Source organism: Lepus europaeus, chromosome 20 (genome assembly GCF_033115175.1).
Source record: "Lepus europaeus isolate LE1 chromosome 20, mLepTim1.pri, whole genome shotgun sequence".
NCBI classification, from domain to species: domain Eukaryota; kingdom Metazoa; phylum Chordata; class Mammalia; order Lagomorpha; family Leporidae; genus Lepus; species Lepus europaeus.
Genome location: NC_084846.1, coordinates 3,791,701 through 3,806,924, shown reverse-complemented (window position 1 = coordinate 3,806,924; position 15,224 = coordinate 3,791,701). Strand labels below are relative to the sequence as shown.

General features: G+C 41.2%; 1 protein-coding gene across 1 annotated transcript in view; it reads right to left on the bottom strand.

Annotated features, from left to right (window-relative positions):
- Positions 1 to 1,831: 1,831 nt before the first annotated feature.
- Positions 1,832 to 15,224, bottom strand: part of LOC133750021 (vomeronasal type-2 receptor 26-like) — a 30,801-nt gene continuing 17,408 nt past the window's right edge. The window contains exons 3-8 of the mRNA XM_062179408.1: positions 15,123 to 15,208; positions 14,108 to 14,399; positions 12,078 to 12,884; positions 7,074 to 7,319; positions 5,759 to 5,882; positions 1,832 to 2,745 (exon numbers count right to left, since the gene is read on the bottom strand). Coding sequence (XP_062035392.1) covers positions 1,832 to 2,745; positions 5,759 to 5,882; positions 7,074 to 7,319; positions 12,078 to 12,884; positions 14,108 to 14,399; positions 15,123 to 15,208 — 2,469 coding nt within the window. The remainder of the gene's footprint in view (positions 2,746 to 5,758; positions 5,883 to 7,073; positions 7,320 to 12,077; positions 12,885 to 14,107; positions 14,400 to 15,122; positions 15,209 to 15,224) is intronic.

Genomic DNA, 15,224 nt, shown 5'->3' with positions numbered 1-15,224 from the left:
AAGTTTGCAAGTGGCTGCTTAGTGGACAAAGGCTTTGATTATGGGATGATGCAAAGGGCTTCAAGCCACACAGACATGTTAATTACACAAAGCTGTGAACATACTTTATAAAAAGCCAATGTAAGCCGGCGCCATGGCTCAACAGACTAATCCTCCGCCTTGCGGCGCCGGCACACCGGGTTCTAGTCCCGGTCGGGGCACCGATCCTGTCCCGGTTGCCCCTCTTCCAGGCCAGCTCTCTGCTGTGGCCAGGCAGTGCAGTGGAGGATGGCCCAAGTGCTTGGGCCCTGCATGCCATGGGAGACCAGGAGAAGCACCTGGCTCCTGCCACCGGAACAGCGCGGTGCGCCGGCCGCAGCGCGCTACCGCGGCGGCCATTGGAGGGTGAACCAACGGCAAAAGGAAGACCTTTCTCTCTGTCTCTCTCTCTCTCACTGTCCACTCTGCCTGTCAAAAATAAAAAAAAAGAAATAAAAAGCCAATGTAGAATTTGAATGTGAAAGTGCTGTAATATTGCATTCTTGTACATTAATTCAGTGGTTCCTATAGGGTATGTTATTTTCACATCAATAATAGCATCATTCCGATGCTATTATAGATGGAATAAGAACTCTAAGCAAAGGCTGGTGTGGTGGCTCAATAGGCTAATCCTCCACCTGCAGCACCAGCACACCAGGTACTAGTCCCAGTCCGGGCACTGGATTCTGTCCCGGTTGCCCCTCTTCCAGGCCAGCTCTTTGCTGTGGCCCAGAAGTGCAGTGGAGGATGGCCCAAGTCCTTGGGCCCTGCACTCACATGGGAAACCAGGAGAAGCACCTGACTCCTGGCTTTGGATCAGTGCAGTGAGCTGGCCACAGTGGCCATTGGAGGGTGAACCAATGGTAAAGGAAGACCTTTCTCCCTGTCTCTCTCACTGTCCAGTCTGCCTGTAAAAAAAAAAAAAAAACTCTAACCAAAGGCAAAAAGAGAAAGTGGTCAAAAGATGGAGGACAAAATTACAGAATATTGCCTATAATCATGGAATCTACCTATATCAGTGATAAAGATACCATATCCAAATAGTCAGGCAGTGATTATTGACTAAGATGTTTGTGAAAAATACAATGTCCAAAGTAAAGAATTCTCAAGGATTAGTTGACTCTTGTGTTTGGGAAATAAATTTCACTAAATTATAACAAAAAATGATAAATTCATGACCTTCATGGAAGCAACATAAAGCAGGTATAACTGAGACATGTTTCCAATTATGAACATTTACAGCATCTAAATTGATAAACAAAAAGGAAATTAATCAGTGTGCATATTTTCAGGACTAACCCTATCATATAAAATGACGTTGCTATTTATAAGCAGATGGTCTTCTGTGTTTCAGTTTAAACAGTGATTCCTTTTACTTTATATGAAAATATTTCTAGACTGCCTTGTGTTTTTTGAGAGGAAGAAAAAGAAACTGAGAGAAAGAGAGACAAGTTTGAGAGACCAACCTTTCAGTGCTTCACCTCTCAATGTCTGCAGTGGCTGAGCCTGAATTGAGGTCAGAGCCAGAAGCCAGGAAATAATTGACTGAAAGGGACCCAATAGCTCTGAGTTGTTACCACTCACTCAATGTTTTTTTTTTTTGCATGAGAATCTGTAGTCAGGAGTCAGAGCCAAATTAGAACGCTAGCTACTATCATGGGGAACAAGGTCATCTTAATTGCTAGGCCAAATGCCTAACAAACAATGGTTTTTAGTTTTGCTTATTTGACAATGTTGGAAGGCTATGTCACTTGGTAAACAACCTTTTGTTTACAAAGGTTGAAAATGTGAAGCAACTCCTGAGAATAATAATTTAGGATCTCCTAGAACTGCTCTGATTCTTGAAAGCTTTCAAAGAATTTATATCAGGTTTTAAGAGAATAATGTAGCATTTGGGGAAAAAGATGCAGCCCAGGAGCCCTGCACTGGAGGCCAAGATGGAGAAGATCTCCACGGCCACCATGACCTTCCCCTTGGTGCTGTGGTAGACAGGCAGGAAGGTCACCCAGACACTGCAGAACACCAGCATGCTGAACGTCAGGAACTTGGCTTCATTGAACGTGTCAGGCAGATTCCTGGCTAGGAAAGCCACAGTGAAGCTAGCCAGGGCCAAGGAGCCCAGGTAGCCCAGGACACAGTAGAAGGCAGTGACCGAGCCCTTGTTGCACACCAGGATTATGTGGCCAGGCTCAGAGTGTACATCTGTGTCAATAAAGGGAGGAGAACTTCCCAGCCAGATGCCACAGAGAGCCAGTTGGATCAAGGAGCAGATGGGAATGATGAAGTTAGAAGCTCCTATTACCAGCAATCGCCTCATTGTTCTTCCAGGTTTCAGAGCTTTGAAGGCCAGAATCACAGTGATGGTCTTGGCCAGCACAGTGGAAACAGCCACTGTGAACACAAGGCCAAATGTTATTTGCCGGAGGAGGCACGTGGCTGTGTTGGGACGGCCAATGAAGAGTAAGGAGCAGAGGAAGCACAGGAGGAGAGTGATGAGCAGGATGTAGCTGAGGGTCCTGTTATTGGCCTTGACGATGGGAGTGTCTCGGTGCTTCACAAAGACCCAGAGGACCACAGCTGTGAGGACAGAGAAGCACAGAGCCATGCAGGCCAGAGCCATCCCCAGAAATTCCTCAAAGCCTAGGAAGGTCACCAGCTTGGGGAGGCAGTGGTTTCTCTCCAGGTTTGGGTACTCGTGATCTGCACATGGGGTGCACTGTTCTGAATCTGTGGGGAAAAGAAGACTGTTTCCATTTCACAATTTGGTCCTTTTTCCCTGTTCAGGAAAAGGGTCACTTTTTCAATGTCAGGGTGAGTCCAGCCTGCTCTGATGTATACCAAGAAACACTAAAGGATATTTCTGCACTCCTGACCCTGGGAGAATGCTTATCTCCTGTAGAAGAAACTGTTTCAAGGAAGCTCCTTTGCACGTGGGGCTCTGTGGTCTAATCCTGTCACTGAGAGTTTTTTTTAGTGTTTTAATTTCTATAAAATGATGAGTTTCATGTATTTCATATGGGCATGAGATTCTTCCAAGCCCTCTTCTCTACAGTCAACAGTGTCTTTCTCAGGAGAAGCCCTTTGTTCACATGGGTTAGAATATTTATCTGGGGTCATCAGTGTTAATGTTTTTCTCACTTATCCTCAAATGGTGATGACATATATAAATGATGTCTGATTCCTGGGACCTCTATAAATTTTTTCACTATTATAATTTTCTACATGGACTAACTGTCCCATCCCACGGGACGTCAACTAGTGCCAAGTACCTAGAATGGGGAATGAAAGGGACAGGAGACACAAAGATGACAGCAAGACAACATGACTGTTCAAGCTGTGTCTTTATTTTTTTAACCACTCACTTACATATCGTGAAGGCAGGATGTCGGGCGGGGGAAGGAGGGTAGTTTACCTTGCAGCTGCAATGCTTGTGCAAGCAGAGGGAGGTCACAAGTTTGTTTTGCAGCTGCAATGCTTGTGCAGGTGGGGGAATGGTCAGAAACTCTTAAGACACAGGGTGGCGTTATCAGTACTTTCCGGCCTGGGCTGCTTAGCTCTACTTCAGTAGTTTACCGCTAAGAGGCCACATGTTGCGTGGTCCCCGACAACTAACCTTTTCATTCTTTCCACTTAAATATTGTGATTCTGTGATTGAATAAGAGAATTGTAACTGGTTGTCTTTCTGAGGTTATATAGCAGTAAGTGGTATTATCATGATGTCACTGAAAGACACCCTTTCTAACCTGAAAGCATGGCTTTTTCACCATTTTAACTCATATGAACACCACACCGGACACCATATTGTCTCACTTGAAATAATGCACTTCTGCTGCCACAGCATGAGAGAAGTCATTAAGTATAGGCCAGTTCGTGAATATGTCTCTCTTTCAATCAAATGTCCATTAAACAAACAAAAATATGGTCTGTGTTGTGGCATGGTAGGTAAAGCCACCACCTGCAATGCCAGCATCCCATATTGACATTGTTTTGTGTTCCAGTTGATCAATTTCCAATTTATCTGCCTGCAAATAACCTAGAAAAAGCAGCAGAAGGTGGTCCAAGTAATTGAGACACCCACACCATCTGGAAGACCCAATGATACTCCTGGTTCCTGGCTTCTGCCTGGCCCAGCTCGGGCCATTGTTTTCATCTGGGGCATGAGAAATTACATTGAGGCTTGCCCACTCGCTCTCTCTCTCTCTCTCTCCAGTTCTCTGAATCTCTGATTTTCAAATAAAATACATCTTTTTTTCAAAAGCAAGAAAATGGTACTAGTAGGACTACACTTGCAGTAAGAGTCCTACTCTGTTTTTATCCTTGGTGTTCATGCAAGAATACAAGCTTCAGGGACTGGAGTTGTGATGTAGGAGGAAAAGCCACTGCCAAGGATGATGGCACCTCATACAGGCACCAGTTCATGTCCTGGCTGCTCCTATTCCAAACCAACTCCATGCCAAGGTGCCTGAGAAACCATCATAGGAAGGCCAAATACTTCAGCCTCTGCAACGCAGAGGTTTCCGGCTTTGGCCAGGCCCAGTTTGGGTCATTACAGCTATCTGGGGAGTGAATCTACCTGATGGGAGATCTTCTCTGTCACTTCTCTCCCTCTCTCTGTTAGGCTCTGCCTCTCTCTGTAACTGACATTGAAATGAAGAAATAAACATATTTTTGAAAAAAATAGAGAGAATATAAGCATCTGTAAAAATTTGAGGAATTCTCTCTGAAAATTCTTTTCAAGGTGTACATTTTACTTTTTATAGAATTTGTAGGTGCTTCTGACACCTGTCTCAAGACAAACTGCACACATTTGCAAATGTACATTGTACAATGGGTCTGTGTATGACACATTTGTTTTCTTTTTTTCACTAACTTACTTCATGTTGATTATTTTCACAAAACTTGAAGTCATTTTTTTTGTTACCATCTTTTTACTGAAAGCTATATAGCTTGTTTGAAGTAACTGAAATGAAAACAATTCTAGAGCTAAGATCATGTGAACTGAAAATCCTTTTGGAAGAATTCAAATTATTATAAATATATTTATTATACATTGAATAGTGTAACTATTTACCAATGAGACAGTACATTTTTGCATTTTTTAAAACAATTGGCTTTGAAATTTAACATTGCTTAAATGTTTGCCTTTTGCAAAGGGTTTTTGTGTTACTAAGTTGGATCATTTTTAGGATGTTGTATCTCTATATTCACCTTGTTTTTTCTCTTACTCTATTATATACATCCAAAGGACAAATTGGTGCCATTCGCTGTGTGTACTGCACACCATACACAATGTCAAAGATGTAGCACAGAAAATAACAAAGTATTGCCATCACAATTTATGTGAAGTATCTCCCTGCTTGTAAGTTGTATATGAAAAAGTTTTGATTTCAAGCCTTCTAGATATTCAAATGGAGCCTTAACAAGCACAAATATTATATTTCTTGTTTAGATCTTAGATCTCAGATTGAGACAATCTTGTCCTGCACTGGATGGGAAAGAAGGATATCAGATAGAATCAGTGTCAGAGAAGAGCTAGAGAGGATAAGCACCGCCAGACAACAGCTTATACATAATGAGATGGTGATAGTGAGCATACAACAAGGGTATGGAAAGCGTGAGTGAAGGTGTGCATGGAGAACAATAGGGCACTCTGATCCCATTGCAAATGTTCTTGGTTTCCTTTGAATCAAGAAATAGTTCAGAGACTGGAGCTCTTATAGCTCAGTTATATGTTTTTTACCTGTATGATTGGAAATGTCTCTCTCCGGACAAACAACACAAGTATAGCAGCAAAGAGACTTTCCTTCCTGTGTCATTTTCCTGAATCCTGGACCACACCTCTGGCTACACAAAGACTGAGGAGTCTGAGGGGAAAAGAGAAGTGATGGTCATTGTTTTATATGTCATTAGGCACTGTGATAGGGTGTCTCTATTTGCCTCATCACCCCCCAGGTCATCACTACACCCTCCCTGATCTGTATCTCCTAGATTTTACTTAGGCGAATTTCTATGATTCTCATCCCAGGTTTATCAGCTGTCTAGCAAATATTATGAGGGTACCTGATCACTTAAATTTCGTTCATAACCAGATCTATGCTAAGCATTTGTTTCTTCATTGAATTGCTTCCTCTGAAATCTTTTCCATACAGCTTTTAAAGTGATAATTATTTTGAGATTTGTATGTCTGAGACTATTTTACATGCTTCTTTCCTTGATTGAGTAGATTTTAAATGCCAGAAAAAATATCCAAAAATCAGAATCACTATGTACAATTCTGAATAACTACTCAGGAAAAGACAAGCCCACACAGAAATGATGAGAAAATGTTATAAACCATGAATTGTACATTGATTTACTTCTGAACTTCTAGACCAAGGGAGAGCAACAATTCTATATATTATCAAAGATTTGTAATATAATGTACAGCAGCTGTATAAAATAATAGCAAAATTGTCTGGGGTATTTCAACAGTACAATGATGATAAAATTTTTTATCATACCTATGAGGTGCTATTCAGATGAAAAACTGAATTGATTGGCAAACACAATGAAAATATAGAAAATAGGAATAGTTTCTACAAACAGGTGATGGGTAAGTCCACTCATAATTTACTTGTGTTCATACTGCATCAAAACATAATAATGACTCTCACCATATGATTAAAATATAACTATGCTTATAAATATATATCTAATACATGAAGTTTTTTCACTTTATATAAATAAAAGAGTTGAAATGAAATTTTAGAATTTCTGTAGATGTGCATTTAATAATTTTATGTCTATATATTGATCTCTATCTCTATTCCTTAACATTGCCCTTTCTAGTCACTCAACCTCTGGATGCATAAATATGCCCAGAGTAAAAACAACAATATCTAATACAAATGTGCACTTTTATACACACTGGCTCATATATGTGTAAGCAACACCATATCTTTTGAAGCCAAGATGGGAACTGAGAATTGAATGCTCATTTAAAATCCCACATATTCTGTCCTCTCAGACTCTCCTCAGACCCTCTGCAGGTACCCAACATTCCCATGGATCCACACCTCCTTGAATGCCACAGGCCATTCTATCATCTCTTCATTGAGGACCAAGCCTTGGTCATGTGCATTCTCAGAGGAAAACTCCCCAATTTTAATCAGCAACCGAAATCCAGCAGGAAAGTTCACAATGTTGTGGATATCGTAGTGTTTCATACGGTGTCTCGTTTCATGGAAGGAAACATCCTCCCCAGCACTGTTGGTAAATTGGATGTTCCTCAGAAGTGGATGAAGCTGGAGTGGAGGCACAATTGGAAAGAGGGAGAACATTCAGATTAGAGATGGGAGGTGCACATGTACCAAGAAATCCTTCTCTCCCCTCCTCTCTATCTTCAGAGAGTCTATTTCATGGAGGCTGATTTTGGGCTGAATGGTCACCATATTGTAGGTTCAAGTGCTGAGAATTCTGCCTCTCCCCTATTAAAATGATGGGGACCATCTGAATCCAAACAGAGAAATTCAGGATGTGTCCCACATGGTGGCTGACCATGAACGATTGGTTAGAGGTTTAGGAAAGCTCATCTTGGTTCTTCCACATGAGAACAACATGGCTCTATATGTGAAATATCTTGATTGTTGTGATGGTTCCCCAGGGGAGTACATTCATGTGCACTTTCAAAAGTTTATCCAGTCCCCAAAAACGAATGAAATCTGTTCTTTGGCAAAATAATGGATGCAACTGGATACCATTATTCATTGTGAAATATACTCATTCCATAAAGAAAATATCATATAAGTTTTGTTGGTAATAGGTACTACATAATACAGAAAGAAAAAAAAAACCACAATGTATAAAAATGAAACTGATATCTCTGGATTTGATTATATTTTATCACCCTTGTGTAAATTCCTGTGTAGCAGTGGTATTTCTACTTTTCACTTCTGGAACATTATGATTAGTGTGGTGTTAAACCTGTGATTTAAAGTTAATTGACATTAAAAGAAAATTAGTAAAGGAATTAGAGGGGATTGAGATAGGAAAGGAAGAAACAATGGTTATCTTCTTAGAATTGAATTAATGAGCTGCCACCATGGCTCAATAGGCTAATCCTCGGCCTGCGGTGCTGGCACACTGGGTTCTAGTCCGGGTTTGGGTGCCAGATTCTGTCCCGATTGCCCCTCTTCCAGTCCAGCTCTCTGCTGTGGCCCCGGAGTGCAGTGGAGGATGGCCTAAATCCTTAGGCCCTGCACTCACATGGGAGACCAGGAGAAGCATCTGGCTCCTGGCTTTGGATCAGTGCGGTGTGCTGGCCACAGCAGCCATTGGAGGGTGAACCAATGGTAAAGGAAGACCTTTCTCTCTGACTCTCTCTCTCACTGTCCACTCTGTCTATCAAAAAAAAAAGAATTGTATCAATGAAAACATGAAACCTGTTCTTGTATATCAGTAAATTTCTCTTTAATTTAACAAATTTTGGCTGACCTTGTGGTACAGCAGGTAAAGCCACTGTCCACAGTGCCCAGCAACCCTGTGTGTGCCAGTTCAAATTCTAGCTGTTCTACTGCTGATTCAGCTTTCTGCTAACATGCCTGGGAAAGCACCAGATGAGGGTCCAAGAGCTTGGGCCCCTGTGCTCACATGGGAGATGTGGTTGAAGCTCCTACATCCTGGTTTGGCCTGGCCTAGTCCTGGTCCTTGCAGCCAGTGGGGAGTGAATCAGCAGATGCAAGATCTGTCTTCTCTTTCTCTCTCATAGTAACTAGGTTAAACAAATTAGAAATCCAAGCATAATTTTTCTTAGTAAACACTTTGCAAAATCCACTTGTACATCCCTGGCTGCACCTGATAGTTCTAAACTTAAAAAATGTGTATGTTTTGTATGTGTGGGTCCATTTATATAGCATTTTCACCTCAGTAGAGTTTAAAAGTAATATGCATGACTTTTTTTAAAAATGTTTTTTAATTTTTTGACAGGCAGAGTGGACAATGAGAGAGAGAGACAGAGAGAAAGGTCTTCCTTTTTGCCATTGGTTCACCCTCCAATGGCCGCCGCGCCTGGCGTGCTGTGGCCGGTGCACCACACTGATCCGAATGCAGGAGCCAGGTGCTTCTCCTGGTCTCCCATGGGGTGCAGGGCCCAAGCACTTGGTATATCCTCCACTGCACTCCCGGGCCACAGCAGAGAGCTGGCCTGGAAGAGGTGCAACCAGGACAGAATCCGGTGCCCTGACCGGGACTAGAACCCGGTGTGCCAGAGCTGCAAGGTGGAGGATTAGCCTATTGAGCCATGGCTCCAGCTGTATGCATGACTTTTATTTGTCTCTCTGCACTTTGACAATTTTTTGAGAATACAGGTACCATTGAGATGATAGGGGAAATATTTTATAACCAAAAAGATAATTAAGAATACCCTGATGGTAGTTAGGATCTGAACAGTGTGCACTAGCCCTGACTTCCAGGGTCTCCTGGTGCCTTTGTGGGATGACCAATTCTTTAAACAACTATCATCATGTCTTCACTAACTTGAACCAAGGACTTCATAAATAACAATAATCTTATCTTTGGAAACATTCTTGGCCAATATACTTACTTTTCTAATTATGAGGCTACCAAATCACAAATTATATGTCAATTATTATTGTACATAAACACAGACATTACATAGTCAAGTAAACATGCTGATGTTCATTTACATATATGTATAATATAGATTATATATATTTCTTCTGTGAGACATTAAATTTACTTGATTGACTAAATAATTTGATTAGTATATTTTCCTGTGCATACATGGAGACGTTCCTGATTGTGTTCTACAGTGGGTATTAGATTTATGTGAGCCAGAGTTAAAATCCAGACAAATCCATGTATATCCCAGTGGGTGTACCCTGTGCTTATGTGCATGCTTAGTGATCTTGTATATAATAATAGGTTCACAGCCCCTCCTCACTGCTTGTGGCAGGTTTTCTGTATGACATCACTTCCTGGGTCAGAGTCATTTTATGAAATAACGTTGACCCCACTTCTAATTTCCCCATCAGCATCTCACAGAGGGCATGCGCTACAGCGTACAGCATTATAGAGGAGATAGCTGCTGTGGGATATACCATAGTCCATATTTCCTGGCTTTGTGATCATTCCAAAGAAAGTATAGTTTTGATCATTACCTTTTTCCTAATCCTTGTAATGAGCTGTATTAAGATATTTTATAGCATTTCATCATACAGTGAGAAACATTATTCTTCTATGATCTTTCATTATTAGTCTGAAGTGAAAGTTACATGGAGCTAAACTCACTCCCTAGAGAAAGTAGTCTGTTCAACAAATGTAGACATTTGGATTTCCACATGAGGAGATTTGAAATCACATTGCTACCTTATACCTTATACAAATATTAATTCATCATTTTTCAAGGATCTAAGCCTAAAACCAAAACTATCAAACTACAAAGGCAAGCACTGGGGAATCACTGCAGGACATGTGCCTAATTTCTTGGATAAGACCCCAAAAGTACAGGCAATAAAGATGACAATAGACACATGGGATTACAAGAAGCTAATAACTTCTGCTCCACAAAAGATACATTCATCAAATTGAAGATTCAACTTACAGAATGGGAGAAAATATTTGTAAAATATTCATCCGATAAAGTACTAATCTCCAGATTGTAGAGGGAGTTCAAGAAACATAAGAACAACATTAACAACATTCCTAGTAAGGAATGAACTTGGGCTGGTCCAGTGGTCCAGCAGGTTAATGCCCTGGCCTGAAGCACCAGCATCACATATGACATTGGTTGGAGACCTGGTTGCTCCACTTCCAATCCAGCTCTTGTTATGACCTGGGAAAGCAGAAGATGGCCCAAGTCCCTGGGACCCTGAACCAAATGGAAAACTTGGAAGAAGCTCCTGGCTCCTGGCTTCGGATGGGCACAGCTCTGGCCATTGCGGCCAAGTGGAGAGTGAACCATCGGATTGAAGACATCTCTCTCTCTCTCTCTCTCTCTCTCTCTCTCTCTCCCTCCCTCTCTCTCTCTCTCTACCTCTCCTCTCTCTGTGTAACTCTGACTTTCAAATAAATAAATGAATCTTTAAAAAAAGAAATGAACCAAGGACATGAACAGGCATTTTTCAAAGGATGAAATACAAATGGCCAAGAGAAACATGAAAAGATGCTCAGGCCACTAACCATGAGGGAAGTGCCAATAAAAACTACAGTGAGACTTCACTCCCCCCCACTACTTAAAATGTGTATTATCCAAAATAAGAAAAATAACAAAGTCTGGTGAGGATCTAGATAAGAAGTACCTCAATAAATTGTGATGGAAAAGATTCTAAGCTGGTACAACCATAATGGAAGATAGTAGAGTGATTATCACAAAACCAATACTAGTTTTACCATATGGTCCAGCTGTCCACACCTGGGATTGTATTCAAAGGCAATGAAATCAGCACATGAAGGAATCACCTATACTCCCATGTTTATAGCAGCTCAATGCACATTAGCTATGATGTGGAATATCTAGAAGTCCATCAACTGATGACTGGATGAAGGAAATGTGACATATACACATACATATATACATACATGTACATATATATAATACAGGTACATATATATATATATGCATATATATATATATATACATGTATAGTGGGATAATATTCAACCATAATCAAGAATGAATACTTGAGATTTAAAACTGGAGATCATTACAGTAAATTATATAAGCCAGACCTAAAAAATATCACTTTTTGTCTTATTTGTTCTAGTTAATACATAGAGTATAAAATAGTGTAAATGTCAGATCACTGACTATATAATATTAATGTTGCTTCACTGTGTCATATCATGTTAATAACAATATGCTCCTCTTTCACATGTTAAAAAATTTGAGTTGGGGTACTGCGCTCCTTTGGGATACTAGTAATGCTATGTGCTGAATTTGGGTGTTGATTATGAGTGTGATGCAATGACAAAAACTCATTTATCTGTAGACTTATGTGCAATAAAATACCTGAGGATGCCAACAGGTGTTCAGTGCATGTCCTGTTCTGGGAGATGTTTACCTGCCATGGAAGAATCCTAGGTTGAGCTGCATCTCCTGGAGATCCCTTTTCTATTTGCTCTGAAAGCATCTTATGGAGGGCATGGGCCACTGCATACACAGCATTGTAGATGAAATAGCTGGAGTCAGATATGGTCAGCATGTCAATGTGTCCTGGGAAAAACTCAAAGGAAGCATTTGGGGGGCAGACTCCAACTGTTCCACAGTGTGACCCAGGAGGTAAGCAGTGAAGAGCATGAAGCCATAGTTGACTGAGGAAGAAATCTTCTGGGTAGTGGGAAGGGTCCACTGTCTTGACAAAATGCTTGAGGCCAGGGATTTCCCCCTTGTGGTGTGAAAATGAGAAGCCTCCATGGAAAGAGTGCAGCATGTGTTCTGTCTCGAGCTGAACAATCTCCCATTTTGCAGCCATGATCCACACCTTCCCCAGGGTTAAATAGTATTTGCTTAGAAATTCCATGGTATAGAGACTCGTCACATCACCATATAGAATATGCACATTTGCTGATGAAATTTGGATCTGCGCTAGGAAAGATGTGTCAGTTCTCTCATACATTTTCTTAGTGTCCTGGAGCCTTACTGAATAGGCCAAGCAGACACCTTTCTTTACCATCTCGGCTAAAATATTCTGAAGGAACTGCTCTCCTTTCAGATCATTAGATACAAAGATCGCCACCCAAATCCAGCCAAAATGTAGCAGCAATGAGAGCATTCCGCAGGCCAGAGAGCTGTCACTGGTGGCCATCTGATAGAGCGATGGAAACTTGGCTCTCTCACTTAGCATGGGATCAAAGGGACCATATGTGATCTGAATGGAAAGAAAACCATCACAATCCAGCTCTTTTGGGTAGAGAAGGACAATTTCTATCCAGTGGGCTCAGAGAAATCTATGCTTCAATGCCTATTGCTTTCAGGAGGAGAAATACATATCCTCATTCATAGCATAAAAGAAAATGTGCAAGACACCCATTTATCTTCATATTCATCCAAGAGAATAACAGTGCATGGATTTTGGACCAGGACATTGGTCTTCCCCACTTCTCACCCCATGTCACATATGGAGAGCAGCCCACACTGCAACTGGTGTTAAATGCTACCTCTGAGACAAACAACCCTTTACTCTGTTGTTCACTTCATAGTTTGAATTTCATTTGTTTGCACAGCATAACCTAAATTGCCTTGAATAATTCATTCTCCTACCAGCTATGAGTTTTGGTAAAGATGCTTTTCAGACCACAATCTTCCTAAGCTATTCCAGTCTAGCTTGATGTTAATCAGTGCAGATTGCTACCTCTTTGAAGTTGGTGTCCTTTAAGAATGCTGGAAATGTGAATGCAGACCCTTGTAGGCAGCTGATTGAATTATGTACTTTGTTCCTGAAAACTTTTTTGATATTTTAATTGAGTGCTAGTCCCTCAGTTTTACCACAGAGCGTCAGTACCAGCACCATAGTGGGTATTGGGTGACTAAACCAGTGAATGTGTGTGCACTGCCTGCCTCTATTTGTTTCTCAGTCTATCAAACACACTCTAAGATTAAATCACTGTGTTGATGTGGAAAGTGATCAGGGAGCCCTGTGAAAGAATCTGCTGAATGTGATGAGGTCAGGATTGGGATAGGGAGAGTGTGAGATCTCATGTAACTGCAACTAAGCACCAAACATTCTTTGATGATCACTGGGACTGTCATGGTTCTCAGTGTGTTCCAAATGAAAGTATATGCCGATGATTTATATACCCATGTCTAACATGGAGTCATCTAGGATATGTCTGTGCTGTGGGTATTTCCTGTGAATAGTCAAAAATCAGCATTGCCAGCAGGTGGGGATGGATACATTGGTCCAAGATGGATCTGGGTGGAGGCTCTCAGCTTCCACTGCTCCTTCCCTTTCTCACAGCCAAATGAGATCTCCAGAATCTCTTTCAACTCACAGTGGTACATGTCACTTGGCTTCCAATGACCCCTGTTTCAGATGTGGCAGATCTGCTGGGAGATGGAAACACTTCGCTCCAGAATTCACAACCCATTTACCTGTGGGGTTTTGTACAGCTCCAACATCGTTCCAATTTCAGCCGAAAATGCTGACGTGGTTCCAGCAATGATGGCAACTGTCTTGCCTTGTGTCTGGCAGCTGTAGTTAGGGATGAGATGATGCTTTCCAGTCAGCCAGTGCAGTGTGCCCCTCAGCGTGAACTGACCACTGGTAACAGAATTGTAGAGTTGGAAACCCAGGGTCAGGTTGGGGAGGAGCTGGGGGTCCTTATTGATCTCCTGGATGGCAAAGCAGAAGGCCAGCACGTATTGGTAGTTCTTCCACAGCCACCTAAAGAGAGGGGCAGCATCAGGGAGAAGGGAGACACCATGGAAATCAGAGCAAAACAACACAGCCATGCCCTGAGGCAGCAATGGTCATATTCAGGCTGCCACTCAGTGGTGCCTCAGCTCTGACACATGCAGGAGGAGTGAGTGAGGTTTCAAGGGTTTTAGAAGATTGTGGAATGGCCATTGGACTCCTATGAATCAGACTGTGTCCATGATCACACTCACCTTCTCGAGCCCTTCAGGAAAGCCTTGATGTGCCCCAACATGGGATTTCACTTCTACTAAGGGATAGAAAGCAAGAGACAAGCATCTCTCTTTTCAGTAAGTTCTAAAATCGTTGAACATCATCTGGCTTGTCAGTTACCCAAGTGTTTTTTAACATCTCTATTGACCAAAGCCACTTTTGTGAGCCTTTTCTGTAAGTTTCCACTTAATATACCAACACTCACAGAAGCATTTTCATTCAAATATATTTTCCTTGAAAATGAGCATTTTATTCAGAAGGTCAAATTGTTAGAATATTTACAAGGTTCACTTTGTTTTTATTCACTGTTTTTCTCATTCACTGAAATCTATTTTAACATTTCTCCTTTTATTCTTTAACATTCTCTGCATGTTTCTATATAGCTTAAGCAAAATTATGAGTTCTTGGGATTTAGTAGTGGCTCCCAAATATTAGCTGTCCAACAGTGTTATGGATGTTTTATTTTCACACAATGGATACCTTTGCTCTTCTTCTTGGAAATTTTTTTCCTTATTTTTCAATTCATCCATAATTTGAATGTCAAGAAATACATACTTGTCAATAGACTATGTAGAATTTAAT